This window comes from Solanum verrucosum, unplaced genomic scaffold, assembly GCF_900185275.1.
Source record: "Solanum verrucosum unplaced genomic scaffold, falcon-dt-bn FXZP01000117.1, whole genome shotgun sequence".
Lineage (NCBI taxonomy): Eukaryota > Viridiplantae > Streptophyta > Magnoliopsida > Solanales > Solanaceae > Solanum > Solanum verrucosum.
In genome coordinates, this window is record NW_026020014.1 from 1,199,182 (window position 1) to 1,225,174 (window position 25,993).

General features: G+C 32.5%; 4 protein-coding genes across 4 annotated transcripts; 1 reads left to right on the forward strand and 3 right to left on the reverse strand.

Annotated features, from left to right (window-relative positions):
• Positions 1-70: 70 nt before the first annotated feature.
• On the reverse strand, positions 71-3,169 carry LOC125820828 (ATP-dependent RNA helicase eIF4A-like). Its single transcript, XM_049500265.1, has 3 exons — positions 3,116-3,169; positions 2,836-2,954; positions 71-647 (listed from the first exon to the last, which is right to left on the reverse strand). Exons 1-3 carry the CDS (start codon positions 3,167-3,169, stop codon positions 71-73), a joined length of 750 nt encoding a protein of 249 aa, XP_049356222.1.
• A 4,297-nt stretch (positions 3,170-7,466) lies between these two features.
• On the reverse strand, positions 7,467-13,961 carry LOC125820829 (3-epi-6-deoxocathasterone 23-monooxygenase CYP90D1). Its single transcript, XM_049500266.1, has 10 exons — positions 13,934-13,961; positions 13,766-13,840; positions 10,556-10,661; positions 9,593-9,917; positions 8,902-9,051; positions 8,560-8,808; positions 8,132-8,221; positions 7,867-8,052; positions 7,663-7,784; positions 7,467-7,563 (listed from the first exon to the last, which is right to left on the reverse strand). Exons 1-10 carry the CDS (start codon positions 13,959-13,961, stop codon positions 7,467-7,469), a joined length of 1,428 nt encoding a protein of 475 aa, XP_049356223.1.
• Positions 13,948-17,755, reverse strand: LOC125820672 (uncharacterized). Its single transcript, XM_049500095.1, has 3 exons — positions 17,587-17,755; positions 17,314-17,493; positions 13,948-14,414 (listed from the first exon to the last, which is right to left on the reverse strand). The coding sequence occupies exons 1-3, from the start codon at positions 17,627-17,629 to the stop codon at positions 14,095-14,097; spliced, it is 543 nt and encodes a 180-aa protein (XP_049356052.1). The 5' UTR covers positions 17,630-17,755; the 3' UTR covers positions 13,948-14,094.
• A 1,043-nt stretch (positions 17,756-18,798) lies between these two features.
• Positions 18,799-25,460, forward strand: LOC125820603 (uncharacterized). The gene is made up of 7 exons (XM_049500014.1): positions 18,799-19,090; positions 19,186-19,307; positions 20,285-20,374; positions 21,065-21,117; positions 22,002-22,104; positions 22,273-22,378; positions 24,907-25,460. The coding sequence occupies exons 1-7, from the start codon at positions 18,865-18,867 to the stop codon at positions 24,918-24,920; spliced, it is 714 nt and encodes a 237-aa protein (XP_049355971.1). The 5' UTR covers positions 18,799-18,864; the 3' UTR covers positions 24,921-25,460.
• Positions 25,461-25,993: the final 533 nt, after the last annotated feature.

A 25,993-nucleotide genomic window follows, 5' to 3' on the forward strand; every position in this document is an offset into this window, starting at 1 on the left:
TTTTCTTAGGTTTATCAATGTCTTCAAAACCAGGATCTATGCCAACTTCTCCCAAAAAACACTCAGCAATTTATTTTTTCCTTGGCTTTTTTTTTTTCTTCAAATATGCTTTCAAATCCTTCTTAACTATGCTTAGCTCTTCATGAATATCACTCCCATAACCATCCTCCTCACTAGAAAAGTCAACATTCTCATCACTTTCAGCATCACTATGCACAATAGTTTCTACTTCATCTTCCTCCAAATCTTCATCTTCACTAGAAAACTTCAATTCATCTTCAGCTTCATTTGTGTTTCTGCTGCCATTTTCTATTAGATTTGATTGTTGGACCCCGACAATTTGATTTCTACCATCAATAAGTGTTATTTCTTTACCTAAAGGTGCATTGAGACCTTCACCAACTTTGTTGGTAGATTCTTTATTAGGTCTATCCACTTCATTGCATGTGGTCTCAAAAGACTCATTGGTCACATGTGTTGTTTTGATAAAAACTTCCCCTTTATGGCAGATAGAAATGTCCATAGTACCCCCAACAACCAACAAATTGGCTAAGACCAATAAATCCCTATCTTTAACCAATTCTACCAAATTGCCAACTTGAGCAGCTCCAATATATATTTTTTCTATATTGGTAACCCCAAAATCCCTGCAATAGTCATTCACTTCCGGAATAGACAAATGGTCTATATCAACATTGAAGGCATATTCTTTTTTCCCCCCAATATAAACAGGTCCTACCTCACTCACAAGTATACCACCGATGTGAAACCTCAAATTTACGTACTTAGTGTCCTTACCTTAGAACAATTGAAATATGCAAAGTTTAATAAGCCAACTATTGTTCATGAAATCAGTAGCTAAAAATCGCCACCAGTACGAAAATTAAGTTCAGGAGTAAAAGAAAGAGTACCTTATGTAGTCAATTTCTTCTCCTTTCAACTCTTTTCAGATGGTATGGATCAAAACCTAAAAAATTATACAAATCGTTACTATTTTGAGACAAAAATAAGAACCCTAACATTTTTTGACAAATGAGTAACTAACCTTGAAACCATGATGAATTTGTGAATTAATAGTGAAAACCCTAAATTTACTCAAATTTTCACACACCAAAGAGACTCAACTGAGAACAGAGAAAGATGCTTCTACATGTTGAAAGTTAAACTTTAATCTTTTGACATGGTGGAATTTGTTTCCATGTGGCAATCTATGTGGCATTTAAAAAATAATAATTGAGAGAGTGTAATACACACACTATCATATTTTACTTGAGGTGTGTTTTTCAAAATAAAATGTAATAGTTTAGGTGTGTTTCTCAGACTTTCGATAGTTCGGGTATGAAACTCAAAAAAAAGGTATAGTTTAGGTGTGTTTTAACCACTTATCTCAACTAAAATATTTAGTTCAAGTTTCACAATCCATTACCATCAAAACACTAATAACTAAAAAGAAAACTCAAAATAAACCATTACCAATTAAAGTTCATTTGACCCGTATTTGAAAAACCCAGAAGGAAGGAAGGTGTTTAGATAAGGTAAAGAAGCTGAGAAATATAAGGTTTGAGTTCAAAATTATGTCAATGATGATGACAAATGGTATGAAATTGTATTGGATAATAACTTTGATTTAATTTGTTATCCATCTTCCCTACTCCTTCACGAACTTTCTAACCATCGTTGCTACTCCGTCGATCTTATTTGTCACAATAGTTTGTTTTGTATGTTTTATAATCAGAAGAAAATATTGAAAATGGAGTCATTCAGGTAAGGAGGAAGAGAGAAACAAAGACAAAAATGGTGTCATTCAGGTAAGAAAAAAGAGAGAAGATAGAGGTAAAAATGGTTGGGAAAAAAGTGAAAAAAAGAAGATAGAGGCAAAATTGGTTGGGAAAAAGGTGAAAAAAATTAAAAATATTACACGTGTATGCTTGCATAGATCTGGTAGGCGCGTGCACATAACTCTAGTATGTGTGACTGGTTTTGTACGTTAGAAGGTGTTATTAGTTATATTTTTAACCAGAATAAGTGTGTAATAGGTCGTCACGATAGTTTAAGTGCGTAACTGACTTTTCGAAATAAGTTCAGGGGTGAATTTATGTTTTTTCCTTATAAAATATATCATGTGGGTATCACAGGGAATTTAGAGCTTTTTTTGTTTTTGTTTCTAATGAATGAGATAATCTATATGATATCATGCTAGTATATGATATACACTATGGGTATCATTAATTACTAAGTTATTCCTGGAAGAAATGAAACAATTCATTGTAATATATTGTTAATATATGATACATCCTATGGGTCAGTTATATATTGATACCTATCAGTACATGATGTATATCATACGAGTATCATGAAAAATTGAGTTTCATTTTTTTTAGAATGAATCAACCATCATGATATTACTATATAATGAGTATTAGGAGATATCATAAAGGACTGATAGTGTTTTCCTTGAAAGAATGAATCAGTCCTCTATGATACCTAGTCAGTATTTCAAAATCATATTTTTTTTCTAATCTCTTTCATTTGTATTGTTTCGTCTAAAGAACTTATATTCAACAAAGCATAAAATCGACTGTTAAAGGATGAAAAAATCAAATATCAATCAATTAAAATAGCAAAATGATAATTTTATTTAATTGTTTCATATGTATCCAGAGAAGAAATATAATGTCAATATCAAAAAAAAATCATGTGAAATATTCTAAAGATATTTTCTACCATTCTACTCCCCAAAAAGTTGCAAAATAAAATAGAAGCGTCATTTGTATTTTCACAATAATCAAAAGACTTGACGTTCCAGAGTCAATTCATAAGAAGGTTATAGACTGCCACATGTTCATTGATGTCGCCGGCTCATTCATGAAATTCCTCGTGATTTCAAGGACATCTTTCGGCATGGTTGGATAGAGTGCTACTACTTCAATTTTGGCAGGCAAAATTTTATGTATCTGCAAATAAAAGAAATATCAAAACACTATTTTCAATTTCATATTTTTTTTCATTTCAAAAGATTTATTATAAAAGAGATTCTCCAAAATTGGGAACCTTAGACACAAACATGTCCATATCATTAAAAATTTAGAGTAAATTAACTTTAGAAATAAATTACCTGGACATCAAATCCCCTTGAAAGCATCTCATCAGCCTCGTCTAACAAAACCATTCTAATATGTTCAGAATGGAGAGAATTATTTTGGGTACATGACAATTGGTTTCTTTGCTTCATTAAACAAATAGTTTCGAAGAATAAAATAGTTCAAGCGCAAATGAATGATACAACAGTTCAATAAGATAAATTTCATTGAGGGATTTGACAAAAATCATAAGTTGGGCAACAACAATGTAATTTGTCATTCCACGCTAAGAAATTTATTTGTAGGTGAAAACTATAAATCCGTTTGAAAAGTGATTTTTATTAATCCCTTTGTCTGATTTATGTGTCACCCTTTTCATTTTTAATTAACAATCTTTCTTCATCTAATCAACTTGAAAAATAAACATTTTCGATAAAGGAGTAATTTGTGTTTGATTAAGATTCCAAAAGTATTATCAGGGCAAAAACTAACTTTTATAGTTTTTGGAAAACAAAACTTTTAAAATCAAAATGAAAAAATAAAAAAGAAATGAAACATGATAAATAGTAATTTTTTGGACCTTGAATGGAAAAGTTGAATAGCCGCAACGCTTGTGCCTTCAGGTGAATGAATAATAAGTTGATTTGAATTCCATCTCGCCAAACTCGTTTCACAAAAAAGGAAAAATACTACTCCCTCTGTCCCAATTTATATGACTCACTTTCCTTTTTAGTCAGTCACAAAAAAAATGACACATTTCTATATAAAGTAACAATTTAACTATAAAATATCTATTTTACCTTTAATGAAATGATTTACAGTCACACAAATTCTATAATTCATTTTGGACCACAAGTTTTAAAAGTCTTCCTTTCTTTCTTAAACTCTGTGCCGAGTCAAAGTACCTCATATAAAATGGGACTGAGGGAGTAATATTTTAGAAGAACCAACATTGTGAGTGATACTGATTGTAACTTAAGATGCGTTTGTTGAGAAAATGACCAAAATAGTACTTAATATATAGAGTACTTTATTTTGGTCCTTAATATATTTTACATGATCTATATAGTCGTTAGTGTATTATAAAAAAATATTCAATTTGGTTCTTTACCCTAAATATAACAGATCTCACAGTTAAATTTAATGGCGGGCCCACTAAAAAAACCAAAACTTTCCCTTCTCCTTCATTAGTCCCGTGAAAAGCTTGACCCAATTTTCCCCTTCTCCTTCTCCTCCTCCGACCACATCGGTCTAGGCCACCGACTCACCAACGCTCGTCCACCAACCAGCCGCTGCTCTCCACTTTTGTCCCTCCTCCACCACCCTTTTGTTCCCACTGTTTTAGCCCTAATTCAAAGTTAAGATTTCTAAAAAAAAATAAAAATTGTTAAGTTAGAAAATAATTTTATTTTTTTACACTGTTAATATTATTATAAGATTTAATCATATTGTTAGATTTGTTAATGTCCATAGTGAGGGTCAATGGTATATATATGATGGTCACAATATTTTTTTTTAACTGCTCATGTGTTTTAGACAACATTTTTCAGCATTAAAATTTGTCATATGAGGCTAATGAAGTATCAACTGAGCAAATTTTATGTCGGAGGCATTTGTAAAAACCAATTCATAACTTATATAAAATATAAGATGAACTCAATCCTTAAATATTTATCAAAAGCAAAATTCAACTATCTAAATCATAAGTAATATTTTTAAAAGTGGAAGAGGGAAGTTCCTCCTATGGCTGAGGCAAAAACACCCACAAGCTCTTCAAAACAGAGCTTTTGATGGGAGGACTAGAGAATGAAGGAGAAAGGGAAATATTTTGGGTGGTTTTATTTTTCAGTGGGGCCCAACGTTAAACTTAACTCATGTCCATGTTATATTTAAGGCAAATGATCAAATTGAGTATTTTTTATGATACATTAAGACTATATAGATCATGTGGAATATATTAAGGATCAAAATAAAGTAATTCATATACATTAAGGACCATTTTGATCATTTTCTCTGCGTTCGTTTGATATATATAGGGAAAAAAAAAGCAGGTAATGAGATTTCTTAAATATTGTGTATTGAATAGGATAAGAATGAAAAAAAAAAAACAGTCAAAGAAGCGGGCAATCAGATTTTTTAAATCTCGCAAAAAATATAAAAATAAATATACAACGGTAACATATTTTCTTAAAGGAAAAAGGGTCAAAAATACCTCTCAACTTTTTTATTAGTTGACTATGCCCTTACCGTTAAAATGAAGTTATTCTTTCCATTGCCATTACTAATTTCATTATGTGTGCCCCTATATTATCGAAAATCCCCAAATCAACTTAAATTAACCCGAATACGCCTAACACTGTATAGATAGGTCAAATTCTAGTTTTTCAGTATATATATTTAGTGTTGACACCTTTTGATACAATTTTACAATTTAGCATAATAGTTAAGAAGTTGCAAAAGTTCCAAAAAAGGTCGTGTGTTCAATTCTAGTTACACAACATATTTATAAATTGTCTTCAACCAATTTTTTTAATAATAATATGGGTAAATATGGATACCCATCTTACCCATCGAGTAACTCAATCATTTTTACCCATTTAAAATATGAATCAAGTTTAGTACTTTATCCATTTTTATTTAACTCATTTTTGATTGACTCATATTCGACTCAACCCACTCATTTGCCACTCCTAACTCTAGACATATAATTCTCACTAAAGCCTTCAAATTTTTTAGGATGATGTCATTACAACATAGTATATAGTCCCATAGATATACTTTTTTTTGCTTTCATATTATGTCCAACAAGGGCGGTGCTATTTTTTCGGAGGGTATCAAGCGATCTTCTTTCATAAAAATAACTACACTACACAAAAGCGTATCTAAAATTTTGAGATGATGGATACATTATTACAAAAATGTTGATCTAAGATATAAATTTGATTGATTCGATATGTAAGTTTTTACTACTGAAAATCGTTAAAATTTTAATATTATAGGTCCAAAATTAATTTATATATATATATAATTAATTAAAATGCCAACAATGCTACCAATTACCACTTAGAGAAGTATTATCTAATTTTAGAAAGACAAATAAAACAAGATAAATATAAAACTCAAATTTCTAACCTCACGTAGAGCGGTGCACCAAGTCATTATCGCATTATGTGATACTCCGAGTGAGGGTTCACACGTCTATATTTCTATATATTTTTTAAAAATATAAATACTACTATATATGATCTCGGGAGAGGAGCATCGGTTCACGTGAACTCGGTGACCCCCCTCCCCCGGATACGCCTCTAACACTGTATAGATAGGTTAAATTCTAATTTTTCAATATATATACTAGTGTTGACACCTTTTGATACAATTTTAAAATTTAGCAGAGTAATTAAGGAGTTGCAAAAGTTCCAAAACAAGGTCGTGTTTTCAATTCTAGTTCACAACATATTTATAAGGATACTGTCTTCAGCCATTCTTTTCATTTTTTTTTCTTTTAAACAACTAAAACAACAACATCCTTATATAATTTTTTTAAAACTACATATGGCCAGCAATATCCCAATTTACCACGGTGTGCTTACTTTATATTTTGACATTCTTCAAATATAAATTATGACTTCATCACTAATATCAAAATATTAAAATATTTAACATTTAGTAATTCTATAGCATATATTGCTCTTTTAATCACGTTTAATTCTCTTTTATTGTGCTCGTACATATTAATAACAATAATATGAAAGTGGAATACAAAAAAATGAAAATATCTAATAAGGTCCCACAGAAAAAATAGTAATATTGAAGTAGAACTAGTACTATAAGTGATACTAACAATAATAGTAGCACTAAATTTTAATAGAATTACAGAAAATATAATTAATTTCAGACACTCATTCTTATGTTTAGCTGCAAAATGATTGCATTTCATGTGGTTATGAAATTACGTGTGCCTTTTTAATTTTTATTTTTTACTAACAATTCAAATTGATTACAATGTAAGAATGAAATGAAGAAGAAAAAATATTTGTGTGATGAGATAGTCTTAAACAAAAAGCATAGAAGAAAATAAAAATGAAAGAAGTGAAGAAATGATTTTAAAAAAGTAAGTGACTAGATATTTTAAATCTCACATAATGATATAAAAATAACGGTGAAATAATTTTAATTTGTAGATCAGTTATTATATTTTAAATTTTGATATATGCTATATTTATAGTTCAAAAAAATATATTTATTCCTTCATGAAAAACGCAACTCAATCTTCAAGAATAGGCCCTTCACACCAGTGTTCGAAAACCAACAGTTTTTTTCTTTCTTTCTAATCTCTTTCGTTTATATTGTTCTTCTAACATATGTATATATGTTATTGTATGAAGCCTAGCTAATGTTCTCTCTTCTTTTAACCCGAACGGGCATTCCTTTCTTCATTCTTACCGTTGGAAAATTGACAATTGAATCCTCCTCAGCCACCCACCTATATGAATATTCAAAAAATAAATTCAAATTTTAATTTGATAATTCAATCTTAAGTAAGTTTTTATCGTTAATTATTCCTAAAAAAATTCATACATACTTGAATTGAGTAGTAAAGTGATGGAGAAAAATTGAAGCTTCCAGCCTAGCAAGGTCCAGCCCAGGGCACAACCTTTGTCCACCTCCAAAGGGGGTGAAGTTACAATTATTTGTATCCTTGCTCTGTACGTATAAAAATAATATAAATCACAATAATTAATATACTAAAATAAATATTTCAAAAAATTAAAATTGTCGTGCTTACTTGCCAGCGCCAAGGATTAAACTGATGAGGAAAGTCATAGAGATTATCATCAAGATGAACTGATCTAAAATAAACAAAAGTACACCATCCTTTTGGAATTAAATATCCTTTTATCTCCACATCTTTTACTGCTTTCCTCATTACTCCTATTATTATGTTTCCCAGCCTTAATGTCTCTGATATCACCTATAAAAAAAGAGAGTAATTAATTACTAATTCAATAATTATGTTTGATAATTAAGTTGAAAAATAATCAAATAATTACGTTTTGTGTAAATGGTAATGATAAATAGTCACTCCACACTAGTGTTTCTCCTTTCTTCTCTTTCAACCTCTTTAGTGTTAGATTCTCCTCCTATAAAGTACCATCACGAAAAATAATTAGCGATAAATAAATTTTGTAGCTAAACAATAAAATTTATTGCTAATTTTGTTTAAGAATGGATTGACAACAAATTATTAGCTACGACCTATGTCTTTTTTGCCGATATGTGACACTCAACACCCCCTCCCCCTCAGGTCAAGAATTGAACATTTAAAGCGTGTACAATTTAATAGGGCATAAGTATCTAGCTCAACCCCGCGAAAATCTAGATCAAGAAGTGAATAGTCCAACATCATATAAAAAGACTAATTTCTCCTTATTTCGTCGATACAAGACTTAACTCAACGCAGAGCAGGAAGAATACGTACCGTTAATTGTTGGAGAGCAAGAGGAGAATCAGAAAGGTATTTAACAGCAAGAGTTATTAATACTGGAACAGAATCTTCACCAGGTATCATAAAATCAATCATATTATCAGATATTAATTCATCTGTTAATTCTCTACTTGTATCATGTAACAAAACATCAGCTACATCTTCATTTACTGTTGACATAATGTTCTTTTCCCTTTTTTCTTGTATAATATTTTGTATCAATTTCACCATCCTCTTTTTCGCCTGAAATAAATTTACAACCATATATGATTTAATTCGTTCTCAATATAGTCGTTACGACTATTTTCCAAACCATAATAAAATAAATTACGTTACCTGTAACGAACGATAAAGTGTAGTTCCAGGGAAATTAATTGGCAAAGACATAAGACCAGAAATGAATTCTTGAAAATTGATCTTTAAAATATCCAATTTTTCACCTCCATCTATACCAATCAATGCTTTGACTAGTACTTGAAAAGCAATCTGAATATTTACATATTAAAAATAAAAATAAAAATTAAATTAACGATAATGTTGAAATTAGACATGTTTAAATATCCCAAACATAATTATAACAAATGACTTCACTTTAACTAACAACATAATTCATCAAGTTTTAGCATAAACTCCACGATTCAAGCCATAATTACTAACTTTCACTATAGGACAATGTATAACAAGTTAGTTTCAAGCTTGCAAAATATGGAATTAGCTACGAAATAATTTATCAGTAATTCCTAGTCAATTCATCACTGAAAAGCTCCTAGCTAATTAAATTTCTTTATAATTCATCCCTAATACGAAATTTTATCCATCGCTAATAGCATATGAAGTACTTTTAACATATAAGTTAAATCCCTTGCCGTACCAAAATATAAAACACTTGATTTGAAAAAATAGACAAGTGAGACTCTTATAAAATTGCTAATAAAATGTTACCGACAAGCCAAATTCCAATAAAATATTTGTTAAAATTAGCAATTTTCTGATAGTGCGAAAAAGAGAGGGGGAAAGTGAAACTAACATTTTTTGCTTGGTGTTGGATGTAGACAGGGCAATTTTCTTGCCAATTATCCATAGATTGTTGTACATATTTCTGCATGTCATGTGTAATTCTAGCTTTAATATGAGGAGATTTGAAAAAAGATCCAATTAGGCCATGGATTCTTCTTTGTAAACTTCCATTAATTAGCAAAATGGATGATTTTCCCATTAATTCAGTTAGAGATTTTGGATAAAAGGGCACAAAAGTCTTTGCATCACTTTGAAGAATACTTCGATTAACTTCTGCATCTGTTGAAATTATGGTTGGACTGCCAAATATATGTGACTTGAACACTTTTCCATACCTTCAAATAGCCAAAAATAAAATAATATTACACTAAATAATTAGTAATTTAATTAACAGAACATACTAATTACGACTCATTAATAGAGAAAATAAATTTGAAAGATAATGATCATATTATTACTCGTATAAATCAAGAATGTGTTTGATACGACAAAAGTTATTTTTACAGAAAATATTAATTTTCCGTTATTTTTGTATAGTACATCAATAACATATCCTTGTAGCCATAAAGTAGAAAACAGTTTGGCTAGTGATGAAAAAATATATTTTTTGAAAAAAATTTGACATTGAAGACAATAAGCTGGTTTAATTAATTGTTGGTCAAAGCTAAGTAATGTGAAGTTAATAAAAACTTAAGCTAATAATTACAAAACAATAAATTCCACTCATAAACGAGAGATCGATCATGTAAAATATTTTCCTTAAAAATGATTTTTTTTTCATATCAATCACTAAAAAAAAAATAGCTTTCTTGTGAAGAAATTAGCTACGGACAAATCTATAAAAAATGAAATTCATCACAAATCTCTCAAATAACAACATAGATATCTTATCAAAAAAAATTGTTAGTTGCGAGTATAAATTTAACGACAAAGTCCATAGCTAATTTTAGTTGTATAAAATGTAACGACTTACATGTGGCGACGTTTGTCCATGAAGGATTCAGGAGAATGAGTATAAGCAGAAGAAATATACTCTAAGGTTTCTCCAATGTAAGGCCATCCAAGATTTCCCAAAGGAAGTAGTGAAATCGTCATGTTTGATTTTGTGTATCGTTTCACTCTATGGCTGATGATGATGAATAGTTTCTTATGAAAAATGATGATAAAAACTGCAATTGCTAACAAACTCCAAATACTATAACTATACATCATTTTCTTTATTTTTTTCTAGGCAAAACTAGAGAATTTGTTTGAGACTAAAAATGGTTTTGTAGTGTTTTTGACTTGTGTTTGTAACGCCTTTCGTTATTATTTGTGTTTGGGGGGTTGGGGTGGGGGTGGGGGGGGGGGGGAGTAATTAAAGCAGAAAAAGTGTTTTTTTTTAGAATCTTGTACAATAATTGGAATTGGGTACTTGAGTTTAGAAAACTTTAATTTAGTCGGATTAGTCATGATGAAGACAAATATAATAAGGCATACATTAATTAAACCATACTTCCTCTGTCCCTAATTACTTGTCCATTTTTCCTTTTATAATTATCCCTAATTACTTGTCCATTTTGACAAATCAAGAAACGACAATTTTTTTTATCTATTGTACCCTCAATTAAATGACTAATTACTTTGAAAAATGTAAACTTTTCATCTGCTTCATAATTAATAGGGGTAAAATGGTAAACTCACTATGTCATTAATTGATTTCTTAATAGGTATGTCAATTCAATAGTGGACAAGTAATTAGGGGCAGAGGAAATATTTTATTTGCTATAAGAAAATAAAGAATTAGCAACGGACAAATTTTGTAGCATAACAATAAAAATCTCATGATAATCCCACCTAGTTATGGATTAACGACGAATCATTTGAAAAGCCAACTAGCTAAGAGCTATTTAGCAATAAGGATATTTAATTTAATGAGAAATTTCGTAGTTAATTTAATATTTTTTTAATAGTGATTATATATTCTTTGGAAATAATTAAGGTTGTTGGAGTTTGTTTGACGTGTGTGTTTACTTGTATAATTTTATACAAGTTTAAGTGTCTATTTGTTCACATTTAAAGTTGAAAGACGTACTTATAAAATGAGATCAAGTTAAAAGGCATATCGTAGACAACTGACTTTCATATATAGGCCATAGTTATTTTCAAGAATTGTCCCAAAGTGATCATGAGGAGGATCAATCTCTAGGTAAATCATGCCTAGCATCTATCTTGATTATGTGTAGACATCTTTAATAGTTTGGACCCACCATCAATTCATGCAATATTGATCATTAAAAGAGACTAGCCATATGATTGTATTGGTAAAAATGAAAAAAAAGTTAAGCTATAATAGATCCTACAATATTAAAACTATACACTAAAATATGTATAAATGTATAAAAGTAGAGGCCAGTGATTTGGTGGCCGCTTGTGTCGATTATTGGTCAAACTATACAGTTGCATGGTCATTAAGGAAACCATATATATATGTGTATATATCCCACAAAGCCAATTAGTTCCTTTTTCTCTGTGGTATCCGAATCGGTTTGTGCTCGATTTATTTTACCAGATACTTGACAAATATTGGATAACATACTTTTATCCTTCATAATATAGACAAAAAAAAAATTAGTATTTTTTTGTGCTTTCGTCAAAATTTGAATATGAAATTTCATTATTTTGTCCGTTTCATTAATCACTATGTCATACGAGATGCAATTTGTTAGTTTTAATTTAAACAAACAAAAATAAATTATAATATATATATATATATATATGGGAAGAATATTTTATTAAGTGGTCCAAAACTAACATGTAAAGGCAAATCAAATTCTTGGTAGGTACAAGGAGAAGTTTGTTAAGATATGTAAACTATATATTATACAAGTATATAGAATTAGTATCAAATAATAATACAAGTCCCTACGCTCATCATGATATATATGGGACACAATTGTGCCGGCATGTGAGTTTATTTTTTTAAGTACAAAGCCAACACTTTAACTATATATAATCATCATCATATTCAATACCCTACACAAGCCATGGCCAAACTTCTCTTCTAATTAATCTCATTCTTATCCTTAATTTCTTGATTTATACGTCTCTTATGAGTAATTAAGTACTAATTAAGATGCAAGACTAGCTAATCTTCTTTTACTCCCTCCGTTCCATTTTATATGTCACTTTTTTACTTTGCACTTGCATTAAGAAATGACGTAACTTTACCCTTCTACCCTTATTTAATGTTTTCTTAAGTCAATTTTATAATAAATGATGAATATATTTTCAAGATTTATCAGCTACTCTATCAAGGGTATAATAGGCAAAATATGGTAATTTATGCATAAATTTTATAAAATGACAAATCTTGTGGTTTAACTATTTATAGAAAAGGATGACATATAAAATGGGGCGGTAATACATATGTGATTTTAATTTTAATTAACATTGTCCCTTTGACTGTAATTATTAACTTTTGGTCTTTGGCTTTGATTATTTAAGAGTATTAAGTACCATGCCCCAATATTAATTAATTAAGTTCTTCTTTCCATGATTGTTCGAATGGCCTAACTGATTTAATTTGTTAATAATCATTAGTGTAAGCGTGTGCTTCATTCTAATGTCATCATTCCATTAAGTTCCTTTAGATACGTCTCCTTTTTATTTAAATTGTTATTGTTAGTAGTATATTAACCAAATCTTAGCTTGAAAACCGTTGGAGAGTATTATTTCTTGTACACTAGGTGTATATATATCCCATTAATTAATGCACTAAACTATGATTCTATCTTTTTCCTTGATAAATTAATACTACTAACTAAACTTTTTAATGAACTAAAGTTAGATGCATTATGCGCTGACGGCAATTATTGATTCGATACACTCATTTCGTGGAAGCTCAATTTCCGTTGCTAATACTCTTTGTTTCAATTGCTTTTGGTTTTTCTTTTAGTCCGTTTAAAAAAGAATGTCTTTTTCTTTTTTGACAACTCTTTAATTCTAACTTTTCGCATACATAGGCAATTCATCGTTACTTAAGAACATAGGATGGTTTATCGCTAAAATCCATCGCTATTTTCGCAATTTTTAGTGCTCCCATTGTTATGAAAAGAGCAAGAAGCTTAATATTGAGGCGGAATATTCTAACGCAGTCAAGAATCATTTTTGGAAACTGAGAGCCTCTTTTGCATTTGTTGGGATTTTGGACCCTGGCTCTTATTTGCTTGAGTTGACACTCTAATAGTCTCAACAACGATTACTGATGCTATTATTGCTACGTCTCAATCCCGAACTAGTTAGGAAACATCAATCTTCATATTTGTGTAAGAAAGTGTTCAAATGTATTTACAAATTTCTTGTCAATAACCAAATATTTGGAGATAGGGATTAGACATCACTTCATTGTCCAAGCAAATTCATTACTTCAACATGTGTTTATATTTGAAAAGCCAAAAAAAGATGAAAATCAAACCTGAGGATAAATTTTCATCCAAGCCTACGAGTATTGGAATTCGTCAGAGTAAAAAATTACAAAACTGGGATGGACTTGGCTCGAATAAAGTGCTTGAGAATGGCTTTCTCCTCATCAATGCGCTTTTTCTCCTCTTGATCTTTTGGCTTAACTCTTCTCTTTTCTTCCAACATCCACTTAAATAGTTCACGCTGTTGATTCTCGGGTATTGGTTCTCGTACAATCACAGGCTGAAGAGTAGGTGTAGCAGTGACTTCCTTTTCCTTTTCACTAACTGTGCTAGCAGCTACTGTTGAAATAGAGGCGCCAGGAACATCTAATATTTCTGCTTCCTCAGTTCCCACATCCTTTTTCTTTGTCCTCATGAAAAGGTAAGCTACACAAATCACAAAAACAGATGGAAATACCACGAATGTAAAAGCAAGTTTACGGAATTCTGAAAAGAGAACTGTAAAGACCGGCAGCAAATAGCTGTCCAGGTAGCATAAGGTTGTGAGCATGGCAAGGGGATACAGGAAAGAAACATGCTACTCTACAAGTTAACAATGTAACATGGAAATGAGAGACAGAAAAAGAAGCAATGATTATTAACTTGAACTAATATTTCTGTTCTTTTAAAAACTAATTGAGACAAATAAAGCAGGAAGATCAATTTATTGACCTTTTGTTTCTTCTTACCAGTAACAATTACAGCACAAGAAGATGACATAAACATTCCGTATTAACATCACATGTTTACACTAAACAAATATAGTGCACACAAAGGAGTTCCACTTGTATGCATTTCTAGAAGAACATTATCGCCATCACTAGGAGAGTAGAATTACGCAAAAAGATAGAGCAGCACAAGGACTACTAGCCAAGCAGTAGATCTTAGTTCACAGTACATCCAGTTTCATACAATTCCATTCCATATTAAAATATAATCATGAGTAATGTGCAGCACCAAAGAAAAACAGTTACAAACTATGCTTACTTCTTTTACAAGTTTAGCATGGCGTTGATTGCAGAAACTTCCAAGTGAAAGTTCTGGACCTTCACCTTATGGTAGGTCAAATCTAAAAGAGAATCACTGTTTAGAGCATAGATGAAATTAAAGCCAAATAACAGTTGCAGCATGGAAGTTAGAAATGGGAATCAGAGCTGAACATGTGCTTTAACAAAGTTTGGTGGACTCGATCAATATTGCTTGCTTCTAAATTATTAATTGTCCTTGCTAAAACTAACTTAATAAAGAGATACAGTACAATTAAAACTTATGAATATTTTCTTTAAGCACAGTCATACTACTGGACTATTTACCGTGAGTCATATGTTGCTCAGAGTCTCCAAAAATGTTGCCACACACATGTCAGATCCTCCAATTGGCACTAGTTTTGGAGGGTCCGACACGTAACTCTCGACATTATTGAAGAGTCCAAGCAAATAGACTGTGACTATGGTTCCATTTTACAAGGATATGTCTGTTTTGACAATTTCCATCACTGCTAATAACAACTTTTGGAAAGTTCTTGTCACGATTCCAAAACAATCAGTACATTTCTGATGATCATTTGGCCCCTTTGACCAAAATAATCTGCACCAGATTTGGACCACACAACTTTCATTCAACCATCATAAATCAGATGGAATAAACCAGCTGGATTACACCATTCAAGACATTCATGTTTGAAACCATGGTATTCAAAGTACTCGAGTTCGTAAAGTTATAATATCACTATAAAAGAGTAGAAATGATCCTCCACCAAAGGTATCTTACTCCTCCATAATGATGGCAACGAACATGATGCATGAACTGCTTGGTAAGTTTTCTATTGTACGTGGGGATGCAGGAAAATATATTCCAAAGAAGGTACAAAACACAAAGGCTTTACAAAAAAACTGTCATGTCATCTTCACTGATAGTGCAGTTTTCAACCGTATACGTTCAGACATTCTTGGGTAGTATTTCAAGACCCCTCCATGTCGTACTTCCCTCTCTTACCCTACATGTGAGAATTATTTTCCTCTTTAGTGCAGAAGGGCAAGGTGAAGGCTTTTTAGACTAAAGATGGTTGCATTACTAGTTATTTATATCAGTCCGTTCGGATTTAAACCTTTTTGGTTTAGGACTCTAAATGGATCACATCATTCAAAATTCAGAACAACCAATATGGTGCTTGACACATAAGCAACAGAACTTATGTTTATTGTTTGTGGCTTGTGGTGTCACATAACAATCACAAAACACTCAAACTAAAAATGAGGAAAACTGTGTCTATTGACATACAACAAGAACCCAAAATGAAGAGAAAGCAAACCAATTTAGAGAAACAATGGAACAGGGAAGGTTGCAAGAAAGATAAGAAAATGACTAGTGAGTTCAAGGATGACTGGAGGTTTCTCCCATTTGTAAATCATTTTCTTTTAAATCTGACAGCTGCTGTAACAATGACATAGTTACTCTAGGCCTATTGGAACATTACTCTGTATCATCTCTTCAGTAATTTACCTAATCAAAGCTACTTACCCTGCCGCCTAAGGAACAAGGATAAGTACGCATCTAGAATGGATTCTCAAAGAAAAGAAAACTTTTCTGAATTATGGAAATGACAGTATGAGATATAAGCCACGCCCTAATTGAATTATGAAAAAGAAAATAAGCTAAAGACTGAAATTTGTCTACTAATACTATAAAGAAACTCGAATACTAAATAGAAGTTCCATGACTATCAACTTTTTCCAACACTCTGCATCCTTTCCCCAGAGACTTTCCTTAAACAAGACTTGATTGCATTTTCTAAGGTGAACTCCAATTTCAGCATAACTGTTTAAGAGTAGATCTTAGACCTAACTCAACCCCAAAAGCTAGCTTATGAAGGAGGATGGCCCAAGACCATATGGGGAGACCAAATTCCATTGTGATGTGGCACTCCAACACTCCCAGGACTGGACATCTAAAGCATGGACAATATAAGACAAGGGGACCAATGTCGAAAACAACGAAAGGGTATGAGTTTAACTCTCATACCATGTTAAAGAATGGATCTTGAGTCTGACTCAACACCAAAAACTAACTTATGAATTGCCTACACCATATAAGAGACCAAATTCCCATCCCACAAACACATGGGACTCCAACAATAACATCACCATAGCAGACATGGAATGAAATTACAACATATAAAGCAGATCCTCAAAAATGCCCAAGTCAATTTCAAAAAGCTCGGAACCTTATAATGAAATTAAAAAGGCATTATCCAACAATGGAAAAAAACGAAGAGTAAAAGAGTAACCTCCAATAGAGAAATTGACAACCAAAAGCATAGGCCATAGGTACTTATAACGGCGAATAAAGGATTCCTTAGGCGGCTGAGGAGGTGGAGCCGCACCGCGCGCCATAGATGACGGCACCGTCGGCGCCGACACCGGCGTCGGAGAAGATGCCTGTTGTTGCTGAATTTGCTTCAGCTGCGCTGTAAATCCGAATAGAAACGGATATTATTATTTTAAAAAATGTCATTCTTATAGGAGATTCTTCTCGATTGAGAAAATAATTCAGCGATTACCTTTCTTAGGTTTATTATAGTATAATTTTGGAGACACAGCCATTACGTCTTTTCTATAGCTTCCTTCTTTCCTCTTTACTCTGCTGAAAATTCACACTGTTTACAGTCTTCAGTCGCCGGCCGTCGTTTCTTCTTCTTCTTCTTCTTCTTCCCGTTGAGGTAAATTACGGCAGTCGCCATAAAACGACGACGTGGTAACCCAGACTTGAAAAAATAAAAACAAATTAATTAAAACAAAATGCAGAGAATTTGCTCTTTTAATCCTTGAAATAAAGGCAAATTCTGAGTTTCGTCCTTATGATGTCTAATTAATATATTTAATCTATAATTAATTCAAATATTCAATTTTGATAATTTATTTGTGAATTTATGCAAATTTAATAAAGGGATTGTAACACTTTGGCCATCTTTCATTAATTTTAATTTTGATTCCTTGTAATGTATAACTAAGCATATTCGATCTTTAATTATAAATGTGTTTTTTTATAATTAAGAAGTATTTATATTGTCCATCTTATAAATTTATACTCAATATATTGAGGATATAATTAAGCTACAATAATGATCGTTACTATGCTTTTGAGTAAATTTGAATTGGTTATATGTGAATCATCACAAATCATATTTATCTATTTCAATTCATCTCATATCAAACGAGACTATAATTACTCGAACTGTTCTCCTATTTTTGTTGAATGCAGGCACCTCCTAAGCAAGTTGTTTAATCCACTAGTGAATCATGTGTACAAAGAGCAAAACTTAGTTGTTGATCAACTAGCATGTCTTGGTACAAAACTGACATGCTAGGACATTCGAATCTTCGAGTAACCTCTTACTTTTGTTAGCGATCTCATGAAGGAAGATCAACAAGATGCTTTACAAACAAGAGCCATAAATTCAGCAGCAATGTCAAGCCATGGAACATCATTTTTTTTCTTTTTATAGTATTAACAATTGTGAAAATAGATAGTACTGAAGATATCTTGTATAATGTTGACGGACATACGTTTTATCTTATCTATCAAAAAAAGAAAGAAAGAATTGCCATGTTATCGATTTCTCCCCATCCCTTAATATATATAATTACAGAAGTAGATCAAATTATAACCTGAAGAAGTTATGGGACCTTTTTTTACAATTGCAACAAGTTAGGGGTGTTGTTAGAATTAACCCTAACAAACACTCCAGTTACTAAACGGACTAAATGCCGCGGAATACAATTTATCCTTTGAAGATATGTTGTCCCGCGAGTAGCTGAAGAATTACTGTAATTCAACAATGGCGATTCTTCTTCCTTTGTTCTCCATATCCCCAATTGTAAAAGCTTCTTCAGTTGACACAACCCAAAGACTTCCGTACACTCCTCACCGTACAACTCCTAAAAAAACCCAAACCCCTGATTCTCTATCCGCCATTTCAACTATCTCCTTGTCCCCTTCTACCAGCCGGTCGAATATTTCAGTGTCGGACCTTCTCAAACGTGAAATTCCTAAGTCTACGGAAGGTACTAAACGACTAATTGCTTTCTCTTTTGTGCATAGTTTGATTTTGTGCTTTGTATTTTATACATGTTGATGTTATATTTTGTCATGTAAATAGTGAAACGCGATGGAACATATATGGGGTACGACGTATGGCTACCTAGAGCACACAAAGTTGAGAAGCCTCGGTCTGTGTTTAATGCAGCCTCGCTAGCTTACATTGGAGATTGCATCTTTGAGGTTCTGATTCACTCTTATACTTGTAGATTATTGTCAATTTATTATTTTTTTTTTGTGTGAAAAACATAGGAGTACTAAATTTGGAGTATTATTGGAATATTATTGAAGTGATACTCATCAGTGAGAATTCTTTTATGCCATTTTTATTTTGGATTGATATAGAGGAGAGAATTAAGTTTGAGTCATACTGTTAGGTGAGAGGTCCAGTAGCTATATGTGTCACTCACTCATGCGAGAAGTTCGAAAATGTTTTACCTGATGAGGAACAGCCTCCAAAATGGCAAACTTAGGTGGAATAGTAGCATCCAATATCTGGATCTCAGACTAGGAATTTGCAAAATCTCTCATCTAACACTTAGTTGGGGAAAAAACCTCATTACTTTCGTATAGTAACGATTTAAACTCATTTAGAGGTTACATTTAGTTTTGCTTTTGGGCATACTATTGTTTAGATGTAATAAAACTTCAACTATTGCGGTAATATCTGTGTCTGATAACTTGATACGATAGGAGATATTACTTTTAAAAAGATGGCAAGCTTGGACCAGGACAAACATGTAACCTTCTTAACTCTACAAGCTGCTTAGGGTAGATTTTCCGCGTTCTCTGTGACATTCATAAAGACAAGTTCCAACCATGTGTAGGAAGTAGATGTGCATGTGAAAATACCCGTGTTTTCTTTTCTCTTTGTAGTGCATTGTGACATCTTTAAGGGCAACTTTTTACCTCTACGTAGGAAGTAGATAAGCAAAATTGGTATTTACATTTCTGTTCCTAGAGTCACTTGCATTAATGGTGGGTACAACTCCAGTATCTTCTATTGGAAATTTGAATGATTGGTTTCTATTGGGAACATAAGATTTTCTTGAATTACTTGTAGTAGTTATGTATAAAAGTTACAGTATCAAAATTGAAGAGTCAATAGGGATGTAACTTAGAAAATGTATATCTAATTTTGTTGAGCCTTCGATGTGCAGCTATATGCAAGAAGACATTTTTTGTTCCCACCATTGAGCATCGAAGAGTACAATGATCGAGTCATGGCAGTAGTACGTTGCGAGGCACAAGTATGGCTACCTTACAAGTTTTAAGACCTGATGAAGATTCATTCTATTGATATATGCTTTCTATGATTTTCTTATATGATGTCTCCCTCAAGGGAGAAATCTGTTTTAAGAGTACTTATTGATGTCTGCCATAAGAGACAAATATGTTTTAGGATCATCTTGATAATCCTTTTATATCCTCTTTATGGATTTATATGGGGATCAAAACTCTTGAAGTTTTGGTTCCCTTTCCCTCCACAATTATGGAAATCTTTCACGGCTAGTTACATGCTTTGAGATTTTAAAATAGAAAAAGATATCAGGGATGATTTTACTGCATAATATGTGAAATCTTTTGTATTTACTTGCATGACAACTGGGTATACATGCTTTGAAATGTTAAGAATTCACTCTTTCTGCTGCACACTTGTTTTAAGATGACCCCTTTTATCTTTCATCAAAAAACAAAAAAAAAAACTCTTTTATCTCAATTACCTAGGTTTCTATTTGAGGAGTTGTTCTTCTTGATAGGTATCTGAGAAGGTATTAAGACAGAACAATTCAAGAATATCACTTCCCCCCCCCCCCCCCCCCCCCAAACCCCTACTTCCGGAAACTTTTTTCCTTTGAAACACTTCCTTGGACATGGACCTTTGAGGTCTTACTGTGTGTGATGATACTTGGTTGAATATGTATGATACTTTATTGCAGGATGCTATGTTGCAGAAACTTTTGAACGACAATATATTGTCCGAAGAGGAAAGGTAGATATATTGCATTTGAGCTGGTTTCCTTTCCTTTTGGATGTTCATCTGTGATTTACATGTGAATGAGTCCTCATCTTAGAAATTTGCGGGTATCTCAAGTTTTGTTGTGCTGACAGATTTATAATATAAGAAATAGAGTGCAAGCTGGTCAGGCACCATTGTCATTAAAAACAAAGTTCCCTAAGAGAGCAACTTTCTCCTTCTTCAAACAAGCCCAAGTTAGCTTTTTCTTATACTCAATAGACATAAATATCCATGAAGTTAACTTTAATGCTTTATATATTCCTATCTTGTAGTCAAGCCTTCATCCTGTGTTGACACTTACCCTTTTGAAATATGCTTCTTGTGGCAAATATTTTATGGCTTACAACTGTTTTGAAAAGTAGCTAGTGCCAAACAGATGATAAAACATGGGCTACATGAACAATTTGCTTGTTGAAGCCGGATCACTCATGCTGTTTTTTCTAATAAAATCCAACTCTTGAAGGAGGGTAATTATATTAATGTTGCATGGCCATAGATAAGTCGTTTGACAAATTGAAAAAATAATTAATCTTATTGGTGAACATGATAAATATATTTGGCAAATTTATGGCTTCTATTCTCAGCCGAGTTCAGCATTCCTTTTTTCTTTTTCAACCTAATAGGAATTCAACAATTGGTCAATAGCCTCTTACATTACATTAAATCGTAATTGTTGATTTCATGGATGAATTTTTTGGGGGATGGCTGTTAGGCATCTAAATTGACATGTCTCAATCCTTTAAATGTATTGTTTAATTTAACCCCACTAAACCACAAAAGAAGTGTTACTAGTAAAGAAAACAAAACCTCCTCTTTACCATGTGATTTTGACCATATATGTTTTTCCATGTTAAAAGGGGTGTGCTTCGTTGGGGAAAAAATGTTGGTTCAGGCAAAACAAAGACGAAAAAGCGTGCTGGTGTGGCTGTTTACAACAGAGCGTCTTCACTTGAAACACTTGTCAGTTTCTTCTACCATCTGTTAAGAATATTGAATTAACTGCTTTATCTGTTCTTCATCTGCTGATTGCCTGAAGCTGATGAAATGTTTTTGGGAGGTGCAATCTTCAGTATACATGTGATTTTCTTCACTTAAAAATTAAATTTTGTGTAGTTTTTTCTCTTGTAGGTTGGTTATCTCTACCTTACAAATGTGCAAAGGCTTGAAGAAATCATGCTGAAGTTGGGCTTCCACATAGGTGACTCTTCCCTGCCAATTGTGGAGAGAATAGATGGTAAGCTGTTTCTACTTTCTTTGGCTCTAAAATTTTAGCAATTAAGCCCATTTCTCTATCACCCGTCTAGCCCACCCATATTTATGCAGGCTGATTGAATGATATCCAAAAATGGGTTTATGAGTTGAGCCCATAATTATCCCGTGACAAACTTGGTTCAGATGGTTTTTATCATGACAAAATGGGTTCCACATTGTGGGTTGGTGAATTTGGGTTTTGGTATTATGTTTATAGCTTCTTCTTCAGAAAGAAGTCCTCTATTCTTTCGGTAGTCACTTTGGCCTTTTATTTGGTTCTTTTTCTTTCTTTCAAAGCATACTTTAAGAATCTCGAGGCGTTAAGATGCAAAGTGGGTAAAAATCTAAAACAGATTCGACCTGAGAATTTTGATATGCACTCTCCCTAATATTATTCAAATGAAATTGAAACATTTAAAATTAACTTAGATACTCTCATGGATTAATAAAATTACTTGGTGACTAAAAAGAATACCAATGGCAAAAATGAATACAGACTTGAAGTAGACAACCACCTTAACTTTTGAAAATATTTTGTGTGCTACAGTAAATTTGTGCATGTTGTGTGAGTAGAACCTTGGGCTTTATAATTCTAGAAGCATTTACTGGTTGCCAAGTATATTTTGTTAGATGAAGATTTTTTTTTCCTAACTGCCGCTTCCCTGCTAAGAGAACACTATCAATATTTCCCGCATAAATTCTTCCCCAGTTTCCCCCTGCTTTTCTGTTTGACTTCTGCAAGTGACTAACAGTTGCAACAGTGGTTCTCCTGCTGAAACAATTCTTAGACAGTTTTAAAATCACATCTTTTTTCAATGAAATCCACCACATCTTAGGCCTAGTTCTGTTGTCTTACTTGAGTTCATTCGTAGCACATGGAAACCAGTTCTGAAGTGAGATACATTTGCTCCTTTGGTTTCAAAATTATGGCCATTTACAGTGAATACTAACTTACATACTCCTAAATGAAAGTCCTTTTCCTTATTCATTCTCCTTCTTTTGTTCCTTTTCTGCCTGTATGTAGAAAATATATTGGCTCTTTTTGGTCCTCAAATTTCCTTTTAACCTCTCTTCCCTGCAGAGAGTGGGGAAGGATGGGTGTTTCAGTGGATGTCCATTCTTTGACATTATATCCTGAGTCTTTATCCAAAATTAGTACTCCGTCCGTCCCATTTTATGTGAGGTACTTTGACTCGGCACGGAGTTTAAGAAAGAAAGGAAGACTTTTAAAACTTGTGGTCCAAAATGAATGATAGAAATTTGTGTGGCTGTAAATCATTTCAGTAAGGGTAAAATAGACATTTATAGTTAAATTGTTACTTAATATAGAAATGTGTCATTCTTTTTGGGATTGACTAAAAAGGAAAGTAAGTCACATAATTTGGGACAGAGGGAGTAGTATAAATCACTGTGTCATGAATCTCTAGGGATTCTTCATTTCTCTCTCTCTCTGTAGCACATGCAGTTATTTATACTCGAGCTGGCTCAGGGTCAACTGATACGAGCCTGCTGAAGATAAAACCAAGCAGATCCCAGTCACTTGAATCTAGATTGTTATTTACCTATGCCATTGATGATATTACATTCCAAGGTTCAGGATTCTTGATTTTGAGTTATTCCAAAGTTGCTGAAAGTGACAGATTTTGCACCTAAAACGGGAATTTTGAGGTCATACATGCAATTTCTACTCTTAATCCAATGGATTGAACATTTTAAAATTTGTTGAAAAATGGAAGACATGAGTCACTATTCTGCCCACATCATTCTGTTTTTTCCTTCACACATAAATTAGTGAAATATTCTCCGATGATAGTTTGTTTGTTGAAGAACTTAAAGCTATCTACAGAAGTTGTACATAGCTAAATTTTAAGCTTTGTTCCATTGAAGATGGTCCCCCCCACCCCAAGACCAATACACTTTTTCTTTATATGACATTGAGGATGGGATGACTTCTGGAATTGACTCGTATTTTCATCTTATATGTGACCCATTTCCAAGGGGCATATGATATGTCCTTTTCCTTTAAGTAAGATTATCACAAAATTGAAAGACTAATTTATGTGCCTACTTGTCGTTAAAAACTATATTTACCTGTTCATGTTGAACGCTAGTCGCTAGGCCCTTGCTATCTTCCTCTTCTTTTTTTTCTGGGTTACGGCATAGATTCTGCCTTTTCATGTTATTTGCTCGTTGCTTTTTTCTTCTCTTTTTGTATTCACTGATGGTTACAACAGCTGAATTTTTGTTATCAGATAGATGGTGGAACTTCTTTTTTTTTTGCCATTGGTTAGTGCAGGCTATTGTGTTGCCATTTTGTATATACACCATATAGGAAAGATGTAAAAGTGCCCTAGTAATTGGTATGTGTGCATGATAAACTGGTTCTCACTATTTTCTTTTCAATATCATCCATGCTCCGTGCCTGGAACCGTTGTTTAGACTGGGGGATATAATCTTGTTTATTTTTAATATATTAATATTTTTTAATTTGACAAATATTGCATGTCATAGGTACAACAAGGTGATGCCGGAGGAAGAGATGAAGTTCATGAAGCTATATGTAGATAAAGAAGACGAACATTTCCTATAGCATGCTGAAACAAATGAGTTTCTCAAAAAAAAACAAAGTTTGTGGAGACTTGAGGAAGGTTGCCATCACCTCTTCATGTGCTCTATCATTTAAATATCACAAGATCTTGGATGTGAGTGGACTTCTAGTATTTCAAAGCTTAGAAAGAAAATAAGAAGTCGTATTAGTTGTTCTTAAATGGAGAAACATTTAGAAAAGAAGTCGTATTAGTTCTTAAATGGAGAAACATTTAGACTTACAATACAGATATGATCTCCACTTGAGTACTTGTCAAAAGTTATACGCATCATCAGCTAAATGGATTTAGGTATGTGTTTAGATTACTCATTCACGGTTGTCAGTTATGAGGGTAAATGTGTACATGGACACGTTTATAAGCAACTATGTTTATATCAGGTCCATTTGTCATGTAATATGCGTTAAGCTTGAATTGTGGAAAGAATAATTTGAGGCTTTCTATTTTTCACCATCTGCATTTCCTCTCCTGCCATTTCTTATCTGTCCATTAGTTTCTTCTACTTCCCTTTGTTGATAGGCCATGAAAGCGGCTGGAGATATGAACCTACACCATTCCATCTTAACAGTCATGGCTGGAGAATATTATAAATTGATTTTCAGTTTTTCTCCTTTTTTTCTGTCATCTTCCTGACATACAGGGAGAACAACAAGAACATGATGCACGGCGATGTGGCTACTCAGGTTCTTTGTCTGTCCCCTATAGAGATAGTACTTATTTTGCTTACCACAAGCCTACTTTTGTACAGGTTTTGTGAACTTTTGCCTTGGTCTCAAATTCTTAGTAGAAAATTGTCTCTCTGTAGTCTTAACATTAGCAATATATCATCTGATCTCTATACTCAATGTGATACTCATCAAATGAAATTGCAATGCCTGTAATGAACTTGTGATATACTTTATTGATCAAGACCCCGATAGTGAACAGTATCTCTGTGCAAGTTAGTGCACTGAAACTTTGTTGCATTTTTTACAATGTGGTGTGGCTATGAT